The following is a 21918-nucleotide window of genomic DNA, read 5'->3' as shown; positions in this document are numbered from 1 at the left end:
CACACTTGAGCATTGCTTGCCCTCAAGCAATCAGCATAAGCACAGAAGAAGACTGATAAAAGCAGATCCTAAAAAAAACTAAAATAAAAATGAAAAATAAAGGAAAAGAAAGCAAACTCTAAAGTCGGGTTGCCTCCCGGAAGCGCTTCTTTTTAAGGATTCATTAGCTGGACTCCTTCCCGCTTTAAGGTTCTGTAGTTCCTCCCAGAAGCATCCCTTCTTCAAGACCTTCATCTCTTGGAATTCCTTCTTCATATCTCTTCACTCTATGCCCATTAACCTTGAAAGGAGTTCCGTCTATCGATATAAGCTCAATAGCTCCATGTGGAAAAACTTGTTTCACTATAAATGGACCATCCCATCGTGTTTTTAGCTTGCCCGGGAAAAGCTTGAACCTTGAATTGAAGAGTAACACCTTTTGTCCTTCATGAAAATCCTTATGACCCTTTAATCTTTTGTCATGCCGATTCTTTGTCTTTTCTTTGTATATCAAGGAACTAGTGTAGGCCTCATTTCTAAGCTCTTCAAGGGCATTCATTTGCATCAACCGGTTGGTTCGAAGTTCAACCAAATCAAAATTGCACATCTTTAGAGCCCAAAAAGTTTTGTGCTCAATTTCAATCGGTAAATGACAATTTTTTCCATATACTAACCTATATGGTGTAGTACCAATAGGTGTTTTAAAAGCTGTTCGAAAGGCCCAAAGTGCATCATCTAATTTATCCGACCATTCCTTTCGATTTCCTCCAACCAATCTTTCTAAAATCCTTTTTAACGCCCTATTCGTCACTTCGGTTTGCCCACTAGTTTGTGGATGATACGATGTGGAGAACCTATGATGTACCCCATATTTTTTCAACACTTTGGCTAATTGATCATTTGCAAAGTGAGTGCCCCGGTCACTAATAAGAGCTTTAGGAACTCCAAATCTTGAGAATAGCTTCCTTAGAAATCGCACCACCACCGAGCATCATTAGTTGGTAAAGCTTGTGCCTCTGCCCACTTAGACACGTAATCGACCGCTACTAAGATATATTTATTCCCTTTGGACATGGGAAAAGGTCCCATAAAGTCGATCCCCTCACATCAAATATCTCACAAATTTGGATACTATGTTGGGGAATTTCATTTCGGGATGATATATTCCCCGCTCGTTGGCATGAATCACATTCTTTGAGGTATTGAGCAGCATCTTTAAAAATTGTGGGCCAATAAAACCCAATATCAAAAATCTTTTTTGCTGTGTAGTGTGCTCCATGGTGTCCCCCTGCAGGCCCGCTATGGCAGTGTACCAAGATTTCTTGACTTTCTTTCCTGAATACACATCTTCTTATCATTCCGTCTGCGCAACTTCGGAAGAGATACAGCTCATCCCAAATGTAGTACTTGATTTCTGAAAAGAATTTCTTCTTCTGTTGGCGGTTTAGGTCTTTTGGAATGTAATTGGTTGCTAAGTAGTTAGCTATATCCGCAAACCATGACATTTCTCCGGATACTACTAAAAGATATTCATCGGGAAAATCGTCTCCAATCTTGTTTTCTTCCAACTCCTCCAAATGAGGGTTCTCTAATCTTGACAAATGGTCGGCAGCTACATTTTCCATTCTGTTTTTATCGCGTATTTCAATGTCAAACTCTTGTAAAAGTAAGACCCAACGTATCAATCGGGGCTTAGCATCTTGTTTAGCAAAGAGATACTTTAGGGCAGAATGGTCGGTAAAAACTATGGTCTTGGATAATACCAAATAAGGGCGGAACTTATCAAAAGCGTATACCACAGCTAGTAGCTCCTTCTCGGTAGTAGTATAATTCTCTTGGGTAGGATTAAATGTCTTGCTTACATAGTAGATTGGTTGAAAATGTTTATCAATCCTTTGCCCTAAAACAGCACCCACAACATAATCACTTGCATCACACATTAGCTCGAAAGGAAGATTCCAATTTGGTGCTATCATGATAGGAGTAGTGGTTAATATTTCCCTTAAAAAATGAAATGCCTCATGACATTCCTTGGAAAAATCAAATGGGGCATCTTTCAAGAGTAATTGGGTTAAAGGCCTAGTAATCTTCGAAAAATCTTTAATGAAGCGTCGATAAAAACCCGCATGGCCAAGAAAACTCCTTACCCCTTTTATATTAGTTGGAGGGGGTAGCTTAGCTATTGTGTCGACTTTAGCTCTATCCACTTCTATCCCTTTCCTTGAAACTTTGTGACCCAATACAATTCCTTCTTTCACCATGAAGTGGCACTTTTCCCAATTAAGGATAAGGTTTGTCTTCTCACATCTAGCTAGCATCAAGTCCAAATTAGATAAGCAATCTTCAAACGATGACCCGAACACCGAGAAATCATCCATGAAGACCTCCATAAACTTCTCGATCATATCATGAAAAATGGCCATCATGCACCTTTGGAAAGTAGTTGGTACATTGCATAACCCAAAAGGCATGTGTCTATATGCAAATGTTCCACTTGGGCATGTAAAAGTGGTCTTCTCTTGGTCTTGTGGGTCTATTGGAATTTGGAAATACCCCGAAAACCCATCAAGAAAACAATAATATAAATGGTCGGAGAGTCTTTCGAGCATTTGATCGATAAATGGAAAAGGAAAATGATCCTTGCACGTGGCCTCATTTAACTTTCTATAATCTATGCAAACTCGCCACCCGGTTACTGTTCTTGTTGGAATTAATTCGTTATTTTCATTTGCCACCACCGTCATTCCTCCTTTCTTTGGTACCACTTGCACCGGACTCACCCATGGGCTATCGGAGATTGAGTAAATGATTCCGGCATCTAGTAGTTTATCCACTTCCTTTTTCACAACCTCTTGGATGTTCGGGTTAAGTCTTCTTTGGCGTTGTACTACAGCTTTAGCTCCATCTTCTAAGTTAATCTTGTGAGAACAATAAGCTGGGCTAATTCCTTTTATGTCGGTGATCTTCCATGCTATAGCACCTTGCCTCTTCCTCAATACACCCACAAGACTTTCTTTCTCATGCTTGGCCAAATCAGCAGCTATTATTATAGGTTTTTGTTGGCCATCTTCAAGAAATGCGTATTCCAAGTGATCTGGTAGTGCCTTAAGTTCATTTTTCGTGTTCTGAATGTTGAACACGTCGAGTCGAGTGAGGGGGCTCGTCGAGTCCTTCATGAAATCCGCGACTGCTCTGGTTTCTTCGGATGGACTCGTCGAGTCTATCGAGGCGACTCGGCGAGTCGGGTGTTCTGCACTTCTAATTAGATCATTATACTCAGCTTCCTCGAGCAGTCTTTCTAATTCCAGCAGGTCTCTTTCTGCATCAAATTCTTCTTCATGTGTGACAGTGGACTTTTTTGGCTCATCTTCGTTCCATTCATCCATCAACTCTTCCAACATGTCCACCGAAAATGCTGTGTCATCGCTATTCCTTGGATATTTCATGGCTTGATCAACTCCAAAAGTGACTGATTCGTCTCCTACCCGAAGGGTAAGTTTAGAATCTCGCATGTCAACCATAGCACTTGTGGTGTTAAGAAAAGGTCTTCCAAGTATTATTGGGACTTGAGGATCCGCTTCCATGTCTAACACTATAAATTATGCGGGAAACACGAACTTATCGACCTTCACCAGTAAATCTTCGCATATTCCTCTCTGGAATGTGACCGTTTTATTTGCTAGGTGAATTGCCATTCGAATTGGCCTTGGCTCCGGAAGATCCAATTTCTTGAAAAATGAGTATGACATGAGATTTACACTTGCCCCTGAATCAGCCAATGCATAAATGGTAGCTAAGTTTCCCAATTGGCAAGGCAATGTTAAGCTTCCCGGATCACCCTTCTTCATAGGTAGTTTGTTTAGCATGGCAGCTGAACAATTCTCATTTAGGACCACTTTCTTCACCTCTTCCATCTTCTTTCTATTAGTTAGAAGCTCTTTGAGGTATTTGGCATATTTCGGCATTTGTGCAACCGCTTCTATGAATGGCATATTAATCTGGAGAGCCTTTATGTGTTCCAGAAACTTCTGGTAGTCAACTTCATTTTTTTCTTGTCTAGCTCGAGCCGGAAAGGGAACTGGAGGCTGATATGGCTTAACAGGAGGCTGGCTTTTCTGTTCAGGTGGGGGACTCGTCGAGTCCATAACGTCGACTCGGCGAGTCGGATCGGGATTCTGTGATTCTTCATGATCTTCTTTATCCTCTTGTACCAGCTTAGGATATTCTTTCTGAATAGGGGTCAGAGGAGTTATAATCTTCCCACTCCTAGTTGTCACGATATGTATATGTGCACCTTTTGGGTTACTTTCGGTATTACTAGGAAGTCCACCCGGTCTTCTCTCATTTACTTGTTGAGCAAGCTGCCCCAGCTGCTTTTCTATGTTGAGAATAGATGCTTGCTGATTCCTAAGCAAGGCTTGCTGATCTTTCATCATAAGTTGGTGTTCTCTGAACATATTTTGTTGATCTTTGAGTGTAGCGTCGGTATCATTATGTCTTTTCTCGGATGCGGCCACGAATCTTGTAAGCACGTCTTCCAATTCTGATTTCTTTTCATGCACCGGTTCCTCCTTTTGATAAAAGCCTCTCTCCTTTTGCTTATACTTTTCCTCCCTTGTCTTTTTGTACTCATCATAAGGTAGCCATTCTTTCTTTGATTTTCGCCAATTGTCAGCAAACCTATCACCACTTGAATAGCACACTTGCACCTTCCGATTTCTGTTCTCGTTAAGATCACAATCTTTAGTTAGATGAGGCCCTCTACAGTTTTCACAACCCACTCTAATTGCGTGGATGGATTGGTCCATCTTAGTCATTCTTCGATCCATGTTTTCCAACTTTGCCATTATTGCTGCCATGTCATCAGTAATAGAATTCACCGCTCCTTGAGTAAAGTCATTTCTTGGGTTATAATATTCTCTAGAGTGCTTAGAGAATTCTTCAATAATTTCCTTGATTACCGGGGGTGGCTTCTTGGTGAGAGGTCCTTGTGAATCAAGGAGTTGCCCAGTTGTTACATTAACTCCATCATAGAAAATGGAGACTTCTTGTTGACTATTTAGATCATGATGTGGGAAATTCCTTAGTAGTCCCTTGTATCTCTCCCAAGCCTCATAAAGTGACTCTCCAGCTTGTTGTTCAAAATTAGCTATGGCTTTTTTCAACTTGGCTATTTTTGAAGGAGGGCAAAACTGGTCTATGAATTCTTCTTTCATTTTAGCCCATGTAGTGATGGATCCTGGGGGAAGCGATTTCAGGCAATCCTTTGCAGCTCCCTTGAATGTGACTGGAAGCATGGGAAGCAAAACTGTTTCTGGAGGCACTTTTGGAACATTGAAGTAGTCGGCTACATCATTGACCTCGTCCAAATATTTCTAAGCGTCTTCGTGATCTTTCCCGTAGAAGGGAATTTCCTTAAGTTGAGCAAGTATGTGGCCCTTTAGTTCGAAAGTGGCAGTCGCGGGAATGAAGGGTTGTACTAGTCCCGCTCCAGTATCGTCACGTATCCTCTTCTTCCATTCACCCATGGGAACTTCTGTTGGGTTTTGAGCATTCTAACACTCCTATGGTGTACATGCAACCCTATAAACCTTGAAGCACCTTTTGATGTAGCTTGATGTCTTCAAGCTTTAAGAGCTTAGCCCCAATAGTGTGGAAGCCTCAAATGGAATCACAAATCACCAAAACACCTTGGAAGAACTTGAGAGAATATGTATGCACACTAAAATCGGCCCACTCTTATTTTCACACACTTTTCCAATTTTGTGAGCCAAGGACCCCTTTATATATTATGGAGGATTAGGGTTACATCCATGTAAACCCTAATACCCATGACCTTTCATTTACATAGGATCCATGGGTTAAAAGCTCCATGGACCATCCATGAAAGCTTAGCCCAACCTAAATGAACTTGGCCCATTCCATATATATAAGAGTCCATATTTAATTAGTTCTTTTTGATCACTTAATTAATTCTAAATTAATTCTTGATCAATACTAATTAAATAATATTATTCCATATTAATATATTAGAACTTATAATATATTAATATAAATCATAAATATACTATTCTCAAAAGACTATCCATATAAATTGTGCCGGTGAAGTGCAACCCAAATGGACCATGCCGGGTCGGGTCAAGTACATACCAAATATAGTTATGGACTTAGACATTAATCCAACAGTCTCCCACTTGGATAAGTCTAAAACTATTATTGAGTATGACTTCAAAACCTAACTGGCAATCGTAGCTCTTAAAGCCGCTGTCGAACTCTGACCTTGTCAATGACTTGTCCATTAGATAAGGGATCATATATTCCTCCATTCTAGATATCATATGGACTGAGACATGGATTATAATCATTCTCTCTGTCCATTTGTTGTTTCCCGATTTTCGATTTATGATGACTGACTGATTGAACAAATCAAACCAGTCCTGGCTTGGCCAAGCACTCACATGTGTCATCTCTAAATCATCGAGGGGCCCACAGATATCGCTTTTATCCCGAAGGTAAAAGGAATGGATAAACTTCGACTCATATGGGTTGTTCTACTACTTGTTGAATCATACACAAAGGCACGTTTTATAACATCGAGTTACCAAATGTGTTTTCGTGCAATCAATGTATAACCAACTCATAGTAACAACTCATATCTCTAGGTTTGAAGAATATAAGATATTATCGTCTCATGATCACTCGTGATAAAATCCATGAAGTGATTCAAATGAGCGCGGGTTGAATCCAACACTCAGAACTTATGAGCACTCATGAGTGTTGTAGCACCACTTTGTCCACCAACTTGGACCTCTACAAACCAACCCATGATAGTCTTGATTCATATCTACTTCCAACATATGACCGACTGTGGATGGTTTGAATAACTTAATCATTCAGGAAGAGCGACTTAGTTATTCTGGAAGTCAAAACATGCAAAGTGAAACACAAGAATAAATTAATCAAATATGGTATCAAACCCTATGAATATAAATAAACACTTTTATTTATCACCATACTGATTACTCATTATTCATTGTTTCGGTTTTATCAACTTTATACTTGAATTAAAAACACTAGTTGTCCCATGCTCCAAGCATGTACATTATGTTTTTCTTAAACAATAGCTTTGCCATACACCAAGTATGCACTCTATGTTTGTCTATGATCCTTACTTTGTGCAATAAACCAATTGGACATAATTTCAATGATTCTAATTTCACACTCCCAAATCCTTATCGAAAAATGTGAGAATTTCAAATTCCTATCATTTATCGAAATCTGTTTAGATTTTAAACTTATATGCACTGATCCTCCTGTAATGAATATGTACAAAGTCACAAAGACTTGTCAACAGTCATTATAAGGTATTCCAATGGAGATCAACTCCATGGAAACTAAGTCTCATATTCAAAGTACATTGCTTTGGACATGCTTCTTGCATTAAGTTTTCTAATCTTACACAGATAACTTCCACCTATAGAGACAACTCCATATTCTCATTTTGACTATCACTTCTGAATAAGAGATGCCTCTTTTCAGAATATGTCAATATGGTCCTTCCAAAATTAGCACTATACTTCCAACTGTCCCTGAGCAACCAATCTTTGGTAAACCTCAGATTGTCCTCGACAATTGCTTAATCATTTTAGTCATATCCAATTCTAGACCTTTTCCCTTCTTAATGCCTCTGGGCATTTGGAAAAATTTAGAAATGACAAATATTATAGCACATGCAATCGATCCTGTACCCAAAGCAAATGGTACACGATTCATGATGTCTCACATAAAGACATGATTCTAGACCAGTCTTTTGCTACAATATTTTTATTTCCCATGTTTTCAAATTTTGACTATGAAGAGGGATGCCGTAATCATAATCGAATTTTGAGAACACAATATATAGAATTTCCTTAAGTTGAACCAATCCAACATGAAATTCATATATATATAAATATATATATATATATATATATATATATATATATATATATATATATATATATATATATATAGATATATATATATATATATATATATATATATATATATATATATATATATATATATTCTTGACTAAAGATGATTAAGGTCTCAATCTAAGCCTTTAGAACTGAAATGAAGTATATCTTCTCCCTTAATTATAACAAAACAACTTTTTCAATCCCTGCAGCCTCACGAATTGAAACTTTTGTTTTCTATAATTAACATTGCTACCTTGCAACACTAACAATAATTATCATGCTCCCACTAACATGATGATTATTAGCATAACACTTATGCTCCCACTAGCTTTGACATGTACTCAGAAATCAGCTGGACTTCTAGAAATCAAAACTTTATTGACTTTCTTACCAAAGTTCAGATTTCTGATACGAGATGCTTTGATAAAACTTTATCAAAATCATACACCTTTCCTTAGATAGCATGCATGTGTGTCTAAACAATTTCAGAACTATGAAAAGGGATGCCGTAATCATAGTCTCAATTGTTTAGACCTTTTGCCATCTGCTTCAAATCTACTTGGTGGAAGTGTTTCCTCACCATCATTTTCATGAATCGGAGAGAAACCTTATGACCCTTAGATTTTATGGTGTATGTGTTCTTATCCATGTGAATCGTCAAAACCATAGTCACAAGACAAGGATAATGACAAATCCAAACTCATATGGACTGAACTTATGCAATCTTAACTTCTTGCCACCTGGCAGTACAAGGCCTGCCATTGCTTCCAAGTTGTTATACAACCAATTGAGAACTTTCAGAACTCCTATGCAAAGCCAACTATAACTGGAATGGGCACATAATATGTCAACACGATAGGTTATAAACCTCAAGTCATGTGCTAGTGAAGAACCTCAGGTTTTATTCTTGATTAGTTCTTGAAATTCTTTTTAGTATCTTTAAGACTCCCACTATCCTCTTGACATATAAGACTATCTTGCCAAATATTCAAGAGATAGTGCGGATTCTTTATCAAGACAAACACTTCACACAATTGGCCTTAGTTGGTCTTTGTTTTATCCAAAACATCACAACTTACCAATTTCAAATGTACAAGAGTAGGACACTTTTACTCTTACATTTGACAAGTGTTTTAAACCTTTCTTTAAGATATATCACTCAAGTTACAATCTTGGAGTATGACTCTAAGAATTGTTTTGGAGCGAAGTATGACTCATCTTCCTGATCTAACCATTTCAACAATTCATGACTCCTCTTCTTAGTCATAAGAATGCACTAAGATGACCTTTAGAGGACTAATTGTGATATGATTTCTAAATCATTAAGATGATCACAAACATGATACTAAAGTACTCTCCCATCTTTTCAGATTTGAGAAACTTTTATCTTTCTGCCTAATTTGATTCTTCCCATTCGTTCTGCCATACATTGAGACTTTTCCAATGTTTCAGAATTATACTTAAACTTGTAAGTATAACCATATTTACTAAACTTTAGTAAATCAAATAGTCATAACGAGCTTTGTGGTGGACATGACCAGTGCACAAGAATGTGTACTCGATCCCTTTAGTCCTTCACTTGACTCACACATCCATGTGAACAAGTAATTAGTCTTGATTTTCCAATGCTTGAAAGTTCTCATTCATCATACTAGTCAACTTGCATGATTCCAAGTTTCGGTCCAATTGAAACTTGGGCGATGAGGAACTTTCCTGATTTGGTAAATTTAGACACTACCACAAATGAAAGAATCAAATCCATTTTCCAATATTGCTGTCAGTGGAATCATATAAGCAACAATTTTCCACAAATGCCATTGTAAGGATACTTCAAATAAATAAAATTAAACAATTTTCTTTTATTTTAAAACTTTGCGGAAAAACTTATCCTTACAATCCACATGGAATATTGTTGTTATCTATTCCTTAGCAATATATCATAACTTCTTAAGCAACTGCTCAAAATTCTGATGCGATCGAAATCCACCTTCGCGATCAGAATCAGCATATACTTCCTTTAAGATTTCTCTCTATTCTGTGATTCTTAAAACATCAACATGTGACCCAGTCACATCATGTAATGAGGATCTCATAATAGAACTTAACAGAGTTAGATAATGGGCTCTACCTGATGTAGAGTCAAACTTATTGACTTTAACATCCTTAGGTAAATTTGGCAGCTTTGCAATCAACGCCCCTTCCTTCGGCAAAATAAACATATGGACCCTTTGGTAATGGGACTATCTCAGACTTTGCCTTTCTCTTTACCATTTGGTCAACCGGGTTGACTATGGCCAATCCCTTTCCATTGGGAAGAGAATGCTTTTTCTGGATTTCCAGTGTCACCATTGTCACTGTCCATAAAGTTTTTGGGAAGTTGATCTTCTAATCAAATTTGCTTTACTATCGTTCCAAATCATTGCTGATTCAGCAGCACCAAACAAATAGATATGATCATTAAGGTTCATGTCATAGTCTGTTTCATAGTAGTCCCAAAGGAACTCACTATGTGACTTAGAAAGTGATTGAACATCCAACTTTCTCAAGACTTTGACACCCAACTCTCCTGGCTTGTCAATATGTGACTTCATCTCTAAGATGTGATCACACATAGACCTTGCTTGCCGTTAGGGCTTGAGTGACCTTGAACTTGTGGGTTAGGGAGAATAATTGGAGGAGGTGGAGGAAGAGAAGTATGACTTCCATGAGCCAAACTCGGGAAGTCATATTCATTAGGAAAGCTTGGTTTGGGAAGGTCATTGTTGTCTAAACCAGACATCAACAATGGGATAAATTCACGTAAAGTTGATTTAAGTCCTTAATATAACACCCAATATGATATATTAAGGCTAGGACCCAACAAACTATTTTATAACTTGGAAGAGGGATGTCGTAATCCAAGCTATAAAATATTTGAAGGTAGGTGAATGACGATTCACCAATTTCCACCAAGATAAACGAAATGTATTATTAGGTTTTAATTGGTTTTGAAACTCCTAGATTCTTTTGAGATTCATTGAACTTTTCAATGGCATGTTTCAATCTCGAGTGTGCCCTTCAGGTTTTGTGACTGGGATGCCGAGGATCACAAAACAAGGTGTGAAGTAACCATGCAAATATACTTGGTACCCTTAATATTTACCCCTCAATCGATGTGTCGGTTAACCACACACGCTCCAACGATACTATGATAAACATTAAGTTACCCTTTGCCTACCTTGTTAAGTCCAGGTTAGTGCGCCGGTTAACCACACACGCTCCACTAACAGCTTAAACAAAGTGCAAAGTGTAATTTCATGGATTAGCACCTTATTCACATTTTCCTAAGTAACTAAGATTGGGAATTTATAAGTGTTTAGTTACTTAGTATTTATCATTATACTTATAATGAAGGGAGAATTATAGTCCTTGTCCTACCTGTTCTGCTAACGACCCTCCACCGGTCAAGGAAGCGGTGAGTGAGAGTGGACACCCATTAAACTGCCATTTTATAGGCAGTAACCTTATACCCCCCTTATAGACCGGCTTCGTGAATGAGGCCTACTAATGGTAAGACGACTTGCTCTTATACATATAATATATTAAACTTTTAATATTATAATAATATAAGGGTGTATTTTAGACATTTAAAATACTTGGTGGTTTAATCTATTAATTAAACTAGAATTTTAATTTAATTAAACTCAAAACATATATTTATGGATTAATAATACTCTTTTAATTAAACGCTTTAATTAACTATTAATAAAGTCCATAAGAGTTAATTTGAACTATTCAACAAAACATCATAATTCCAATTATTAAACTCAAAATTAAAACCATTTAATTAATTGTTTAAGTTATGAACCCAAGAGTTTTAGAATTCAATTCTTTTTTTCATAAAAAACTTTTCTCAAATTCCAAAACTTGAGGTCAAGTTTTGTAATTCTTGAAAATCTTTGGATTCCATAACTTATGGAATTAATGGTGTTTTATGATGAAACTTTCCATGTTCCATAACTTAAGAACAAGTTATGGAATTCTTTAAAACATTAACACCAAATTTTGTAACTCCATAAAACTTTGAATCAAATTTATTTTTCTAAAAAAACTTTCATATCCATAACTTATGGAAGTTTCAAAAACCCTTAAGATCACAACTTTAAAAAAAAAACTTTTGAGCTCCAAAATTTTATGACAAAATATGTAACTCCTTAAAACATTTAGATCAAACTTTTAAAACGAATAAAATAATCATATCATTTTATCTTTTACTAAATTTGACCTAATTCAACTCATATAACAAATGATTCAAATTTTACAAATAATTCGTTTTTCATAAAACAAGTAATTATCTTAAAATTTGACAAACGTCATGTTTTTTTTTTCTTTTTTTTCCAACTTTGAAAATAAAACATTTGCATCAATATAACAGAAAACAACCCATGGCTCTGATACCACTGTTGGGTTTTGAGCATTCTAACACTCCTATGGTGTACATGCAACCCTATAAACCTTGGATCTAAGTTTTCTCTATTATACATGCAAATATTAACTATTCCAAGGTTTCATCCTAACTAGAATATTATGAAGCACCTATACTACAAAGTTCTAGTTAGATGACATACCTTTTGATGTAGCTTGATGTCTTCAAGCTTTAAGAGCTTAGCCCCAATAGTGTGGAAGCCTCAAATGGAATCACAAATCACCAAAACACCTTGGAAGAACTTGAGAGAATATGTATGCACACTAAAATCGGCCCACTCTTATTTTCACACACTTTTCTAATTTTGTGAGCCAAAGACCCCTTTATATATTATGGAGGATTAGGGTTACATCCATGTAAACCCTAATACCCATGACCTTTCATTTACATAGGATCCATGGGTTAAAAGCTCCATGGACCATCCATCAAAGCTTAGCCCAACCTAAATGAACTTGGCCCATTCCATATATATAAGAGTCCATATTTAATTAGTTCTTTTTGATCACTTAATTAATTCTAAATTAATTCTTGATCAATACTAATTAAATAATATGATTCCATATTAATATATTAGAACTTATAATATATTAATATAAATCATAAATATACTATTCTCAAAAGACTATCCATATAAATTGTGTCGGTGAAGTGCAACCCAAATGGACCATGCCGGGTCGAGTCAAGTACATACCAAATATAGTTATGGACTTAGACATTAATCCAACAACTTCATCGATGTTGGCCATGGGGTTAGCTAGTTCGCCTTCAAAGTCGCTTTCTCCTTCGGAATTGGATTCGTAATCGTACTCAAATTCGGCTTCTTCGTGGAATGTATCGTCTCCAAGATTTCCAAGGTTGCTTCCTTCGCTATTTTGGCTGCTGGACTCACCTGCTTTCTTGTTCTTTTTCTTACTAAAAATAGACTTCAGATTCATTAAAGGAGAATTCTTCGATGTTGCGGTTTCTCCTACGGTTTTGCCCTTGTTTTTCTTCAAAGTTGCTTCCGGGTCTTCAAGTGGTGGAACCAAGGGTGTACCTTCTCCTCTGGTCATAAACAAACTGCAAACGGAACAAGAGAAACGCGTAAAAAGAACAAAATTAAAATGAAAATGAAACTGAAAATCAGCTATGGACTCGCCGAGTAGGTTCGAATGCACTCGGCGAGTTCACGGCTTAAACAGAAAATTTTTAATAAAAATCCTAAAAACAGAAAACTATTAAAATTTAAACTAATGACTAATTTACTAAAAAAATAACTTTGTGCAAGATAATTCTCACACAAAGGATCGATAAAACTAGAAATTTGTGTTAATTTTTGAACCGTTCCCCGGCATCGGCGCCAAAAACTTGATGTGTGTTATACTAACTAGTTTTATCCTACTTTTAATTTATGAATTTGACACACAAAAGGCAGTGGACCTGTCAATTGGTAATATGAATTAGCAAGTAGGGTATCGAACTCAGGGAACGGAAATTAATCTAACTACTAGAATTATCTAAAACAATTAGTAAATAGAGGGGTTTTCTCTAGTTTTGCAATACTAGAAACTTAACTAAAACTTAACTAATCAACTAACAGCTGAAAACACGTAAAAACCAACTAAATTCAATGATCAAAAGGGTTTCTGTTTAGGTTTGATTCATTTACTCCTATGGTTAATTTTTATGGTAATGTTATGAATTAATTGTTATTGGTTACCGACTAAGGTGATTAGATTCAAATTCGCTATTACTAATCCTTAGAAAATAGATTAACTTAAGCAATGATCAAGTGGTGAAATTAATAAATTCCCTAGTTTAATTATTCGGGTTAAATGAGACTTGTAATTAGCTAATTAAATTGTTGATTCAATTAACTTCTTGTTGATGGTGTATCACACAAGCTCACACATTAATTTACCCATTCTCTAGTTAATCCTAGTTTCATATTCACTAATCCTAGGCATATAGCAATGTGTTCACATAAATCATATGAGATAAGCAATTAAGAGATGTTCATGCAGCTTAATTACTTAGCAATTAACAGAAAATAGTTATGGTTAATGCATAAGGGTCTTTAACAAGCTTAATTTAACAAGATTCACCACATAACAATTAATCAAAAGAGTAAATTAATCCATAGGAGCAAACTTGTCTTCCCTAAACAGAAACTAACGAAATTAGTTTATAATTGCAGTAGCTAAGAACCTAAAAACGAATTTAACCAAGCCAAACATAATTCTATTCAAAGGTAAAGTGGAAAATTAAACCTAAGTTGCCTTAATCTTCTTATAATTGAGGATTAGGGTTCTTCTCACGTTCTTCAGATCTCCAGCAGTTTCCTTGGTCGCCAAGTAACCTTCCCAAAAGCCAGCCAGAGAGCCAATTCGGGTTTGTTGCTTCTATTTATAGATTTCTCAAAACAGGGTCTACTCGTCGAGATGACAACTAACTCGCCGAGTCCCCTTGCTAGAATCCGTGTACGGTAAGAATTTTTCATATTGCTTCGCGAACCTTCGCGGGTACTCGTCGAGTAGACGCTCCTGCTCGTCGAGTAGCTCCAGAATTTGACTCCTTTCTTCATTCCTTATCCCCTGAGCTTCCGATCGCTTCTCCTGCTTCCTTTCTGCTTCCGAGCGTATCTTTTGGACTGAAAATATAATTCAAACACTATTAAGTACCTTTTGTCCATAATGTGCAAGTAATTAGTGAATAAATAAGGAAAATCTACAATAAATATATAGCTAAATATGCACATATCAACAACTAAAATCCTTTTGTAACATCCCAAAAATTCCAACAAATTTAAACCTTTCAAAACAACCCATTAATAATAAAAGTGTTTACAAAACCATTGTTTCCAAAGCATTATTTAATATTGGAGTCTCCCAAGATCCAATCAGTTGTAAAACCAAGGATGTGTACGGTCACGCCTTCGCCCTTCCACGGTCCTCAGAGAACCTGAAACAATAAACTAAAATGTAAGCACAAAGATTAGTGAGTTACCCCAAAGTACCACCACACAAACAGATAACATATACAAACAAGCATGCTCAAATACTCATGCATGGCCCAATCAGCATCGGGCTGGAATACCAGACATGTCTGCGATGGGTCCAGTCATCCTCGGGATGGAATACCCTCGTATCATAAGCATGTTGGTCCAATCAACCATCGGGTTGGAATACCAAACATGTCGGGTCCAATCAACCATCGGATAAGAATACCCCAGGCCTATTGACTAATGTACAAAGTAGTCCAGTCTCACCATATACCATATAATCATGTCGGGTCCAATCAACCATCGGGTTAAAATACCCCAGGCCCAATCAACCATCAGGTTGGAATGCCAATATACAATGGGTCTTGTCATCCTCGGGATCGAATACCCTCGGGCCCAATCAACTATCGAGTTGGAATACCCCTGGTCTGTTGGCTCACGCACATAGCAGTGAAACCTCAACCACCAACCAACATATAACCAGTCAACAGATACTCGGGCGAATCTACAGATCACTTAGCATTGCATCATCCTATATACCAGGATAACGATCAAACATATCACTATGACACGATAACATACTATCACATAACATGATATCTAATCCAATTGAAACATCCCAAAAATACAGTCAAAAAATTTCATTTTTAAATCATTAATAAAACCATAAATATCATTCATCATATAATAATCATAAGTGGTGTATCACAAAATATCATAACATCTGTCAAAACATATATCATATTATAACATCCCAGGCTAAACAATGGTGTGTGCACTGCAATCATCCCGAGCTCTTCCCTTTTCTACCGGAAGTACCTAAAACCAAAACTGAAAACTGTAAGCACAAAGCTTAATGAGTCTCCCCAAAATACCACATACGATACACATAATAACATAATAACATACATTGGGCCTTGCCCGCTACATCGGGCCCCGCCCGGCATCAGACTGAAGTGAGGTATACATATAACATATAAACAAGCATATAACATAAACACATAAATATATAAACATTCCTCGGGCTTGCCCCGGCAACGGGCCGAAGCCTGGAACATATAACACATAACATATAAGCTAAACATTCCTCGAGCTTGCCCCAACATCGGACCGATGCCTGGAACATATAACACATAACATATAAGCTAAACATTCCTTGGGGTTGCCCCGACATCGGACCGAAGCCACGAACATATAAACATACACATGCAATAATCACGAAGACATCAAGCATACAAAAATTCCTCGGGCTTTCCCCGGCATCAGACCGAAGTCCGGAAACATATAGCCTACATCGGGGTAACCCCAGCATCGGACCTAAGTCTGGCATACGCTAACACACATAAACGGGCCGACATTGGTGCCTTCGATCCTGTTAGGACATAGTTTGTTGGTTTGTGCAAGGCATATATGTTTTATAGGCATATCTTGTTTTGTTTAGGGCTTGATTTGAGTTTTCGGTGGGGTGGACCGAAAACGTCCCGTTTTCGGTTCTGGCGTTTTCGGTTGTAAACAAGGTTGTTGTTTGTGTTCCTTATAAATAGAAGACTTAGATGACCAGTTTTGAGCTAGCTGTTTTCGGTCATTACTATGTGTTAGATCCTTTGTACCTGACGATTACGTTTAATATACAATCGTGTGCATTGGGCTCGATATTGCTTCTTCTTCTTCTTGATTCATTCTGATTTGATTCATTGATATTGTTTGATCACTAGTTGGTTTATTATTTTGGGACTTACAATTGGTATCAGAGCCAATCTAGTGTCAAACCGTGATCGAATTTGTTTTTTGGCTGATTTTGATTGGTTCATGATTAGATCAGAAACTGTTTTGAGCGTTTCATTACAAATTACTTGCTGATTACTGCTGTTGTTGCTGCGTTTTTGTTGTTCATCGAGGATTCAAGGCAAAAAGGATTGAAAATTTGTTTGAGATCCTCGTTTTCAACAAGATCTGGGCATTTTCAGTTTGAATCTGGGCGTTTTCGGTGGAGCGTTATTGTTAATTTACGGCCGCGATCCGTTTTCGGCCGCAATCCGTTTTCGACTGTGATCCGTTTTCATTGTGACCTTTAGACAAGTTTTATTTTTAATCAATTAAAAAAATTAAAAATATATATAAAAATTAAAAATATATATAAAAATTAAAAAAATGGAACCTCAAAACAGTGCAATTCATCAAGAATTGGATTCAATCATGGGAACCACTACAAGAATTTCACGTCTCTTATCAGCAGAAGGGTATCCAGATTGGAAATACAGGGTCGAGAAGTACATTAAAATGAAAGACTTTAAGATTTGGAGAAGCATTCTTAGGGGTCCTGTTAGAATCACAATTACCTTGGAAAATGGAACCATAACTGACAAATAAATTGAAAACTACACTGATGAGGATTTTGAGAAAATTGAGGAACAGGAAAAGGCACTTGCAACCCTAACAATGGCTTTATCCCCTAATATCGCTCAAGGATTCAGGGAATATGATTCTACCAAAGCGCTTTGGGAAGCATTGATAGAGGTTTATGAAGGTAATGAGGACATGAAGCAGAGCAAACAGGACATGCTTGGTCAAAAGTACAACATGTTCAATCATGTTCTCGGAGAGACACTTGAGGCCCAATTTCAGAGATTCATCACTCTTACAACTGAAATGAGTACTGCTGGAATTTCTGTACCACGCTCGGAGATAAACAAGAAATTGTTGAACTCTCTTCCCAAATCATTGGATATGAATGTTTCTGTTATCAAGAAAACCAAAGATCTCAACAGACTTACTCTTGCTGAAACCATGGCTATCATCAAAGCTTGTGATTTGGATGACAAACAGCGAGAGATAAACCATGCGAATTCCTACTCCACGGCAAATTTAGGAATTTCATCGAACAATTCCTTTTCATCTTTCACTGTTCCACAAACTCAAGCCTTCAATGTTCCACAAACCCATGCTATTCCATCATCTATGCCTTATCAACATTCAGCCTCCTCCTCAAAAGCTCCTGCCACTGTCACAACTCCCAAGCAAAACTGAAGAAAATCTAGCTCTAGCTTCTCGTCTCGTGAATTGTTACAATGCTTTCTTAGCTGGAGATTTGCCTCCTCAAATCTCCTTTGCTAATCTTGATCAAATTCATCCAGAAGATGTGGAAGAAATGGATATCACCTGGAAAATTGCCATGGCAGTGTTCAGGGCTAACAATTTGTAAAAAAGACGGGGAAGAACAACTGGGGTATGAATGGAGACAAGAAAGTTGGGTTCAACAGAGGTAAACTTCGGTGCTTCAACTGTCACGAGCCAGGTCATTTTGCTCGTGAGTACCCAAAACCAGATAGAAGAGAGAATCATGATAGGACATTGGTGCCAGTAATAAAAACAGAGGAACTACATCCAACAGTGAAACTGCAAACTTGGCAGTTGTAGCTCAAACATTTGATTAGGAGGAAAGAGGTCAGTGAAGTTTGTTGTTCTAAAAAATGCATGGATAATGTTAAATTTATGCGTGATCAAATTGATTTATTACATTGAGAAAATGAGGACCTTAAGTATGAAGGCTATACTCTTAGGAAAGGACAAAAACCTCTTAAAGAACAATTAGAGGCAAAAACCAAGGGCTTTAGGAAACTTCAGGAAGAATATAGTAACAAGTGTGAGAACTATAACTTTGTTAAGAAACAACTTGCCAGCTTGACTAATGAACTTGATGTTGGATTAGGTGTCTATGCCCATAACTATAATAGGTATGTACCTGACCCAAGAGTAGCATGGTTCATTTCGGGTTGCATATCACCAGGACAATTTGTGGATGAATATTTGAGTAAGAGGTTATTTATGATTTATTAATATATTATAAGTTCTAATATATTAATATGAAATCATATTATTTTATTAGTATTGATCAAGAATTAAATTGGAATTAATTTAATGATCAAAAGAGACTAATTAAATTAACGGGGACTTATTATGTAAATCAATGATATATATATATATATATATATATATATATATATATATATATATATATATATATATGGTTTGGGATATTGATCCATGATGGGCTAAGTTTATGTAAGTTTCCATGAAGAGTTAGCCCACATGAAATATGGATCATAACCCAAAGTGTATGGATTAGGGTTTACCCATGACTCTTGGATTCCTACATATATATACATAACCCCATGGCTAAAATCGGTTACAAAAAGTGTTCTTGGAGTTCATAACCGATTTGTGTGCCTAGTAATCTCTCTCAAGTCATCCAATTGTTCAAGGGTATGTTGTGAACCGTTTGAGGCATCACATTTGAGGTGCTAAGTTCTTAAAGGCAAAAACTACAAGCTACAACAAAGAGGTAATTCTATAACTCATTTTTATGTTGTTTGTGTCAATTGTATGCTAGTTGTAGGCTTAATGCTTTGGAAACAATATTACATGTATAATTAGAGAAAATATAGATCCAAAGCATTTAGGGTTGTATGTGAACCATAAGATGTTGTAGTATACAAAACCCAACAGTGGTATCAAAGCTTAGGATTGTTTTCTATTATATTTGATGCATGGCTTAATTTTCAAAGTTGAAAAAATTAATTTTCTGGCCTCTGACTGATGAACTCGCTGAGTCCACTGGCTGACTCGACGAGTCCACTCAGTATAAGGTCAACTTGGCGAGTCATGTTCATGCACTCGACGAGTTGATGCTTCTGATTGCAAATTTTCGGGATTGGCCTGTTTTGGATTAGGATCATTACCACAAAATGTTTTAGTTCATAAAATTTGATTTTGTTGATATGATAGTGTTCATGCTTATCCAATTAAGAGATAATTGTCAAAATTTTCAAGATTTGTATTAGTTTATATGATTAGGCTAATTTCTTGAAAATTGTTGATATGAATTATCTTAGGTTATGAGTTTAACTGGATCATAGATAAATTATTTGATTATTTTGTTAATTGAAATATTTGATCTCAAAAGAATCTAGGAATTTCAATTCATTTAAAACTTAATAATCAATTTCGTTTTTCATGGTGGAAATTGGTAAATCGTCATTTACCTAGCATGAAATATTTTGCAATTGGATTACGGCATCCCTCTTCCAAAGTGTAAAATATTGTGTTGGGTCCTAGCCTTAATATTTCATTTGGGTGTTATATTAAGGGCTTAAATCAACTGACTTGAATTTCTCCCTTATAGATGTCTAGTTCTAACAACTATGGTCTTCCTCATCCTTTTGGAAAAAGTTTTCTTTATAAAGATGATGTTCCACAAGACGATCAAGGTGAAAGATTAATCCCTTCTTCGTGCTGTAGTGGAACTTCACTTCCTCCACCTTCTCCAATAATTCTCCCTGACCCACAAGTTCAAACACTTGAAAAGCTCAAGGTCACTCAAGCCCTATTGGCTAGCGAACACCAAGATGGATGGTCTGTGTGTGCACATGTCTTGGAGATGAAGTCACACATTGATAGGCTGGGAATGTTGGGTGTCGTTATTTCAAGGAAGTTGGCTGTTGACTTGGTTCTTCAATCACTTCCTAAGTCATATAGCGGGTTCTAAGGACTACTATATGGAAGATCACGACATGACCCTTATTGATCTAACATTTTTGCTTGTTGCTACTGAATCAACAATGATTTGGAGAACTGGTAAAAAAAATTGATTGGAAGATCTACTTCCCAAACTTCCATGGACATTGACAATGGAAACATTAGAAGTCTAGAAAAGTTTTCTCTTCCCAATAGAAAGGGATCGGCCATGGTCAAGTCATTTGACCGAATGGTAAAGAGAAATGCTAAGTTTGATATAGTCACGTATACCATTCCTAAAGAGTCCATATGCTTCTATTGCCAAGAGATGGGGCACTGGTTGCGAAGTTGCCATATTTACCTGAAAGATCGCAAAGATGGTAAAGTCAAACAGTTTGACTCTACTTCAGGTAAAATCCACTATCTAACTCTATTAAGTTCCTATTTGGAGATTCTTAATACATGATGTAATGTAATTAGATTTTTATGTTTCGTAGGATCGAATAAAAGAAAGGAAGGTTAAAGGAAGAGTAAGCTGATTCTGATCATGAAGAGATGGATTTCAATCGCATGGTTCAATGATCAGAATTTTGAGATGCTGATTTAGAGTTATGATAGATTGCTTAGGAATAGATAACAACATAGTTTTCATATGTATTTGCATTGTAAGGATAAGTTTTCCACATTTTATAAATAAATAAAATTTTGATTTTATATATCCTTACAATGGCATTTGTTAAAATTGTTGTTTATATGTTTCCATTGATAGCAATATTGTAAAATGGATTTGATTCTTTCGTTTGTGGTAGTGTCAGGATTTACCAAATAAGGAAAGATTCTCATCACCCAAGTTTCAGTTGGATAGAAACTTGGAATCATGCAACTTGGATTGTGTGATGAATGAGAACTTCATCCTTGGGAAATTAATACTAATTCCTTGTTCACATATATATGTGAGTCAAGTGAAGGACTAAGGGATCTGGTACACTTGGTTGTGCGCTGATCAGGTCCACCATAAA

The 21918-nt window shown here is 36.6% G+C and overlaps 1 protein-coding gene and 1 non-coding gene across 2 annotated transcripts; one reads left to right on the top strand and one right to left on the bottom strand.

The window, feature by feature from the left end:
- Window positions 1-3578: 3578 nt before the first annotated feature.
- Window positions 3579-5276, bottom strand: LOC145131497 (uncharacterized). Its single transcript, XM_079066173.1, has one exon. It carries the CDS (start codon window positions 5274-5276, stop codon window positions 3579-3581), a length of 1698 nt encoding a protein of 565 aa, XP_078922299.1.
- LOC145135359 (small nucleolar RNA R71) lies at window positions 5041-5147 on the top strand. The gene has a single exon (XR_013719821.1). It is a non-coding gene; the product is annotated as a small nucleolar RNA R71 (small nucleolar RNA).
- Window positions 5277-21918: the final 16642 nt, after the last annotated feature.

This window comes from Lactuca virosa, chromosome 8 (assembly GCF_052849685.1).
Source record: "Lactuca virosa cultivar CGN04683 chromosome 8, Lactuca_virosa_CGN04683_v6, whole genome shotgun sequence".
Taxonomy (NCBI): Eukaryota; Viridiplantae; Streptophyta; class Magnoliopsida; order Asterales; family Asteraceae; genus Lactuca; species Lactuca virosa.
The sequence above is the reverse complement of the archived record's forward strand: the minus strand, read 5'-3'. Positions and strand labels throughout refer to the sequence as shown.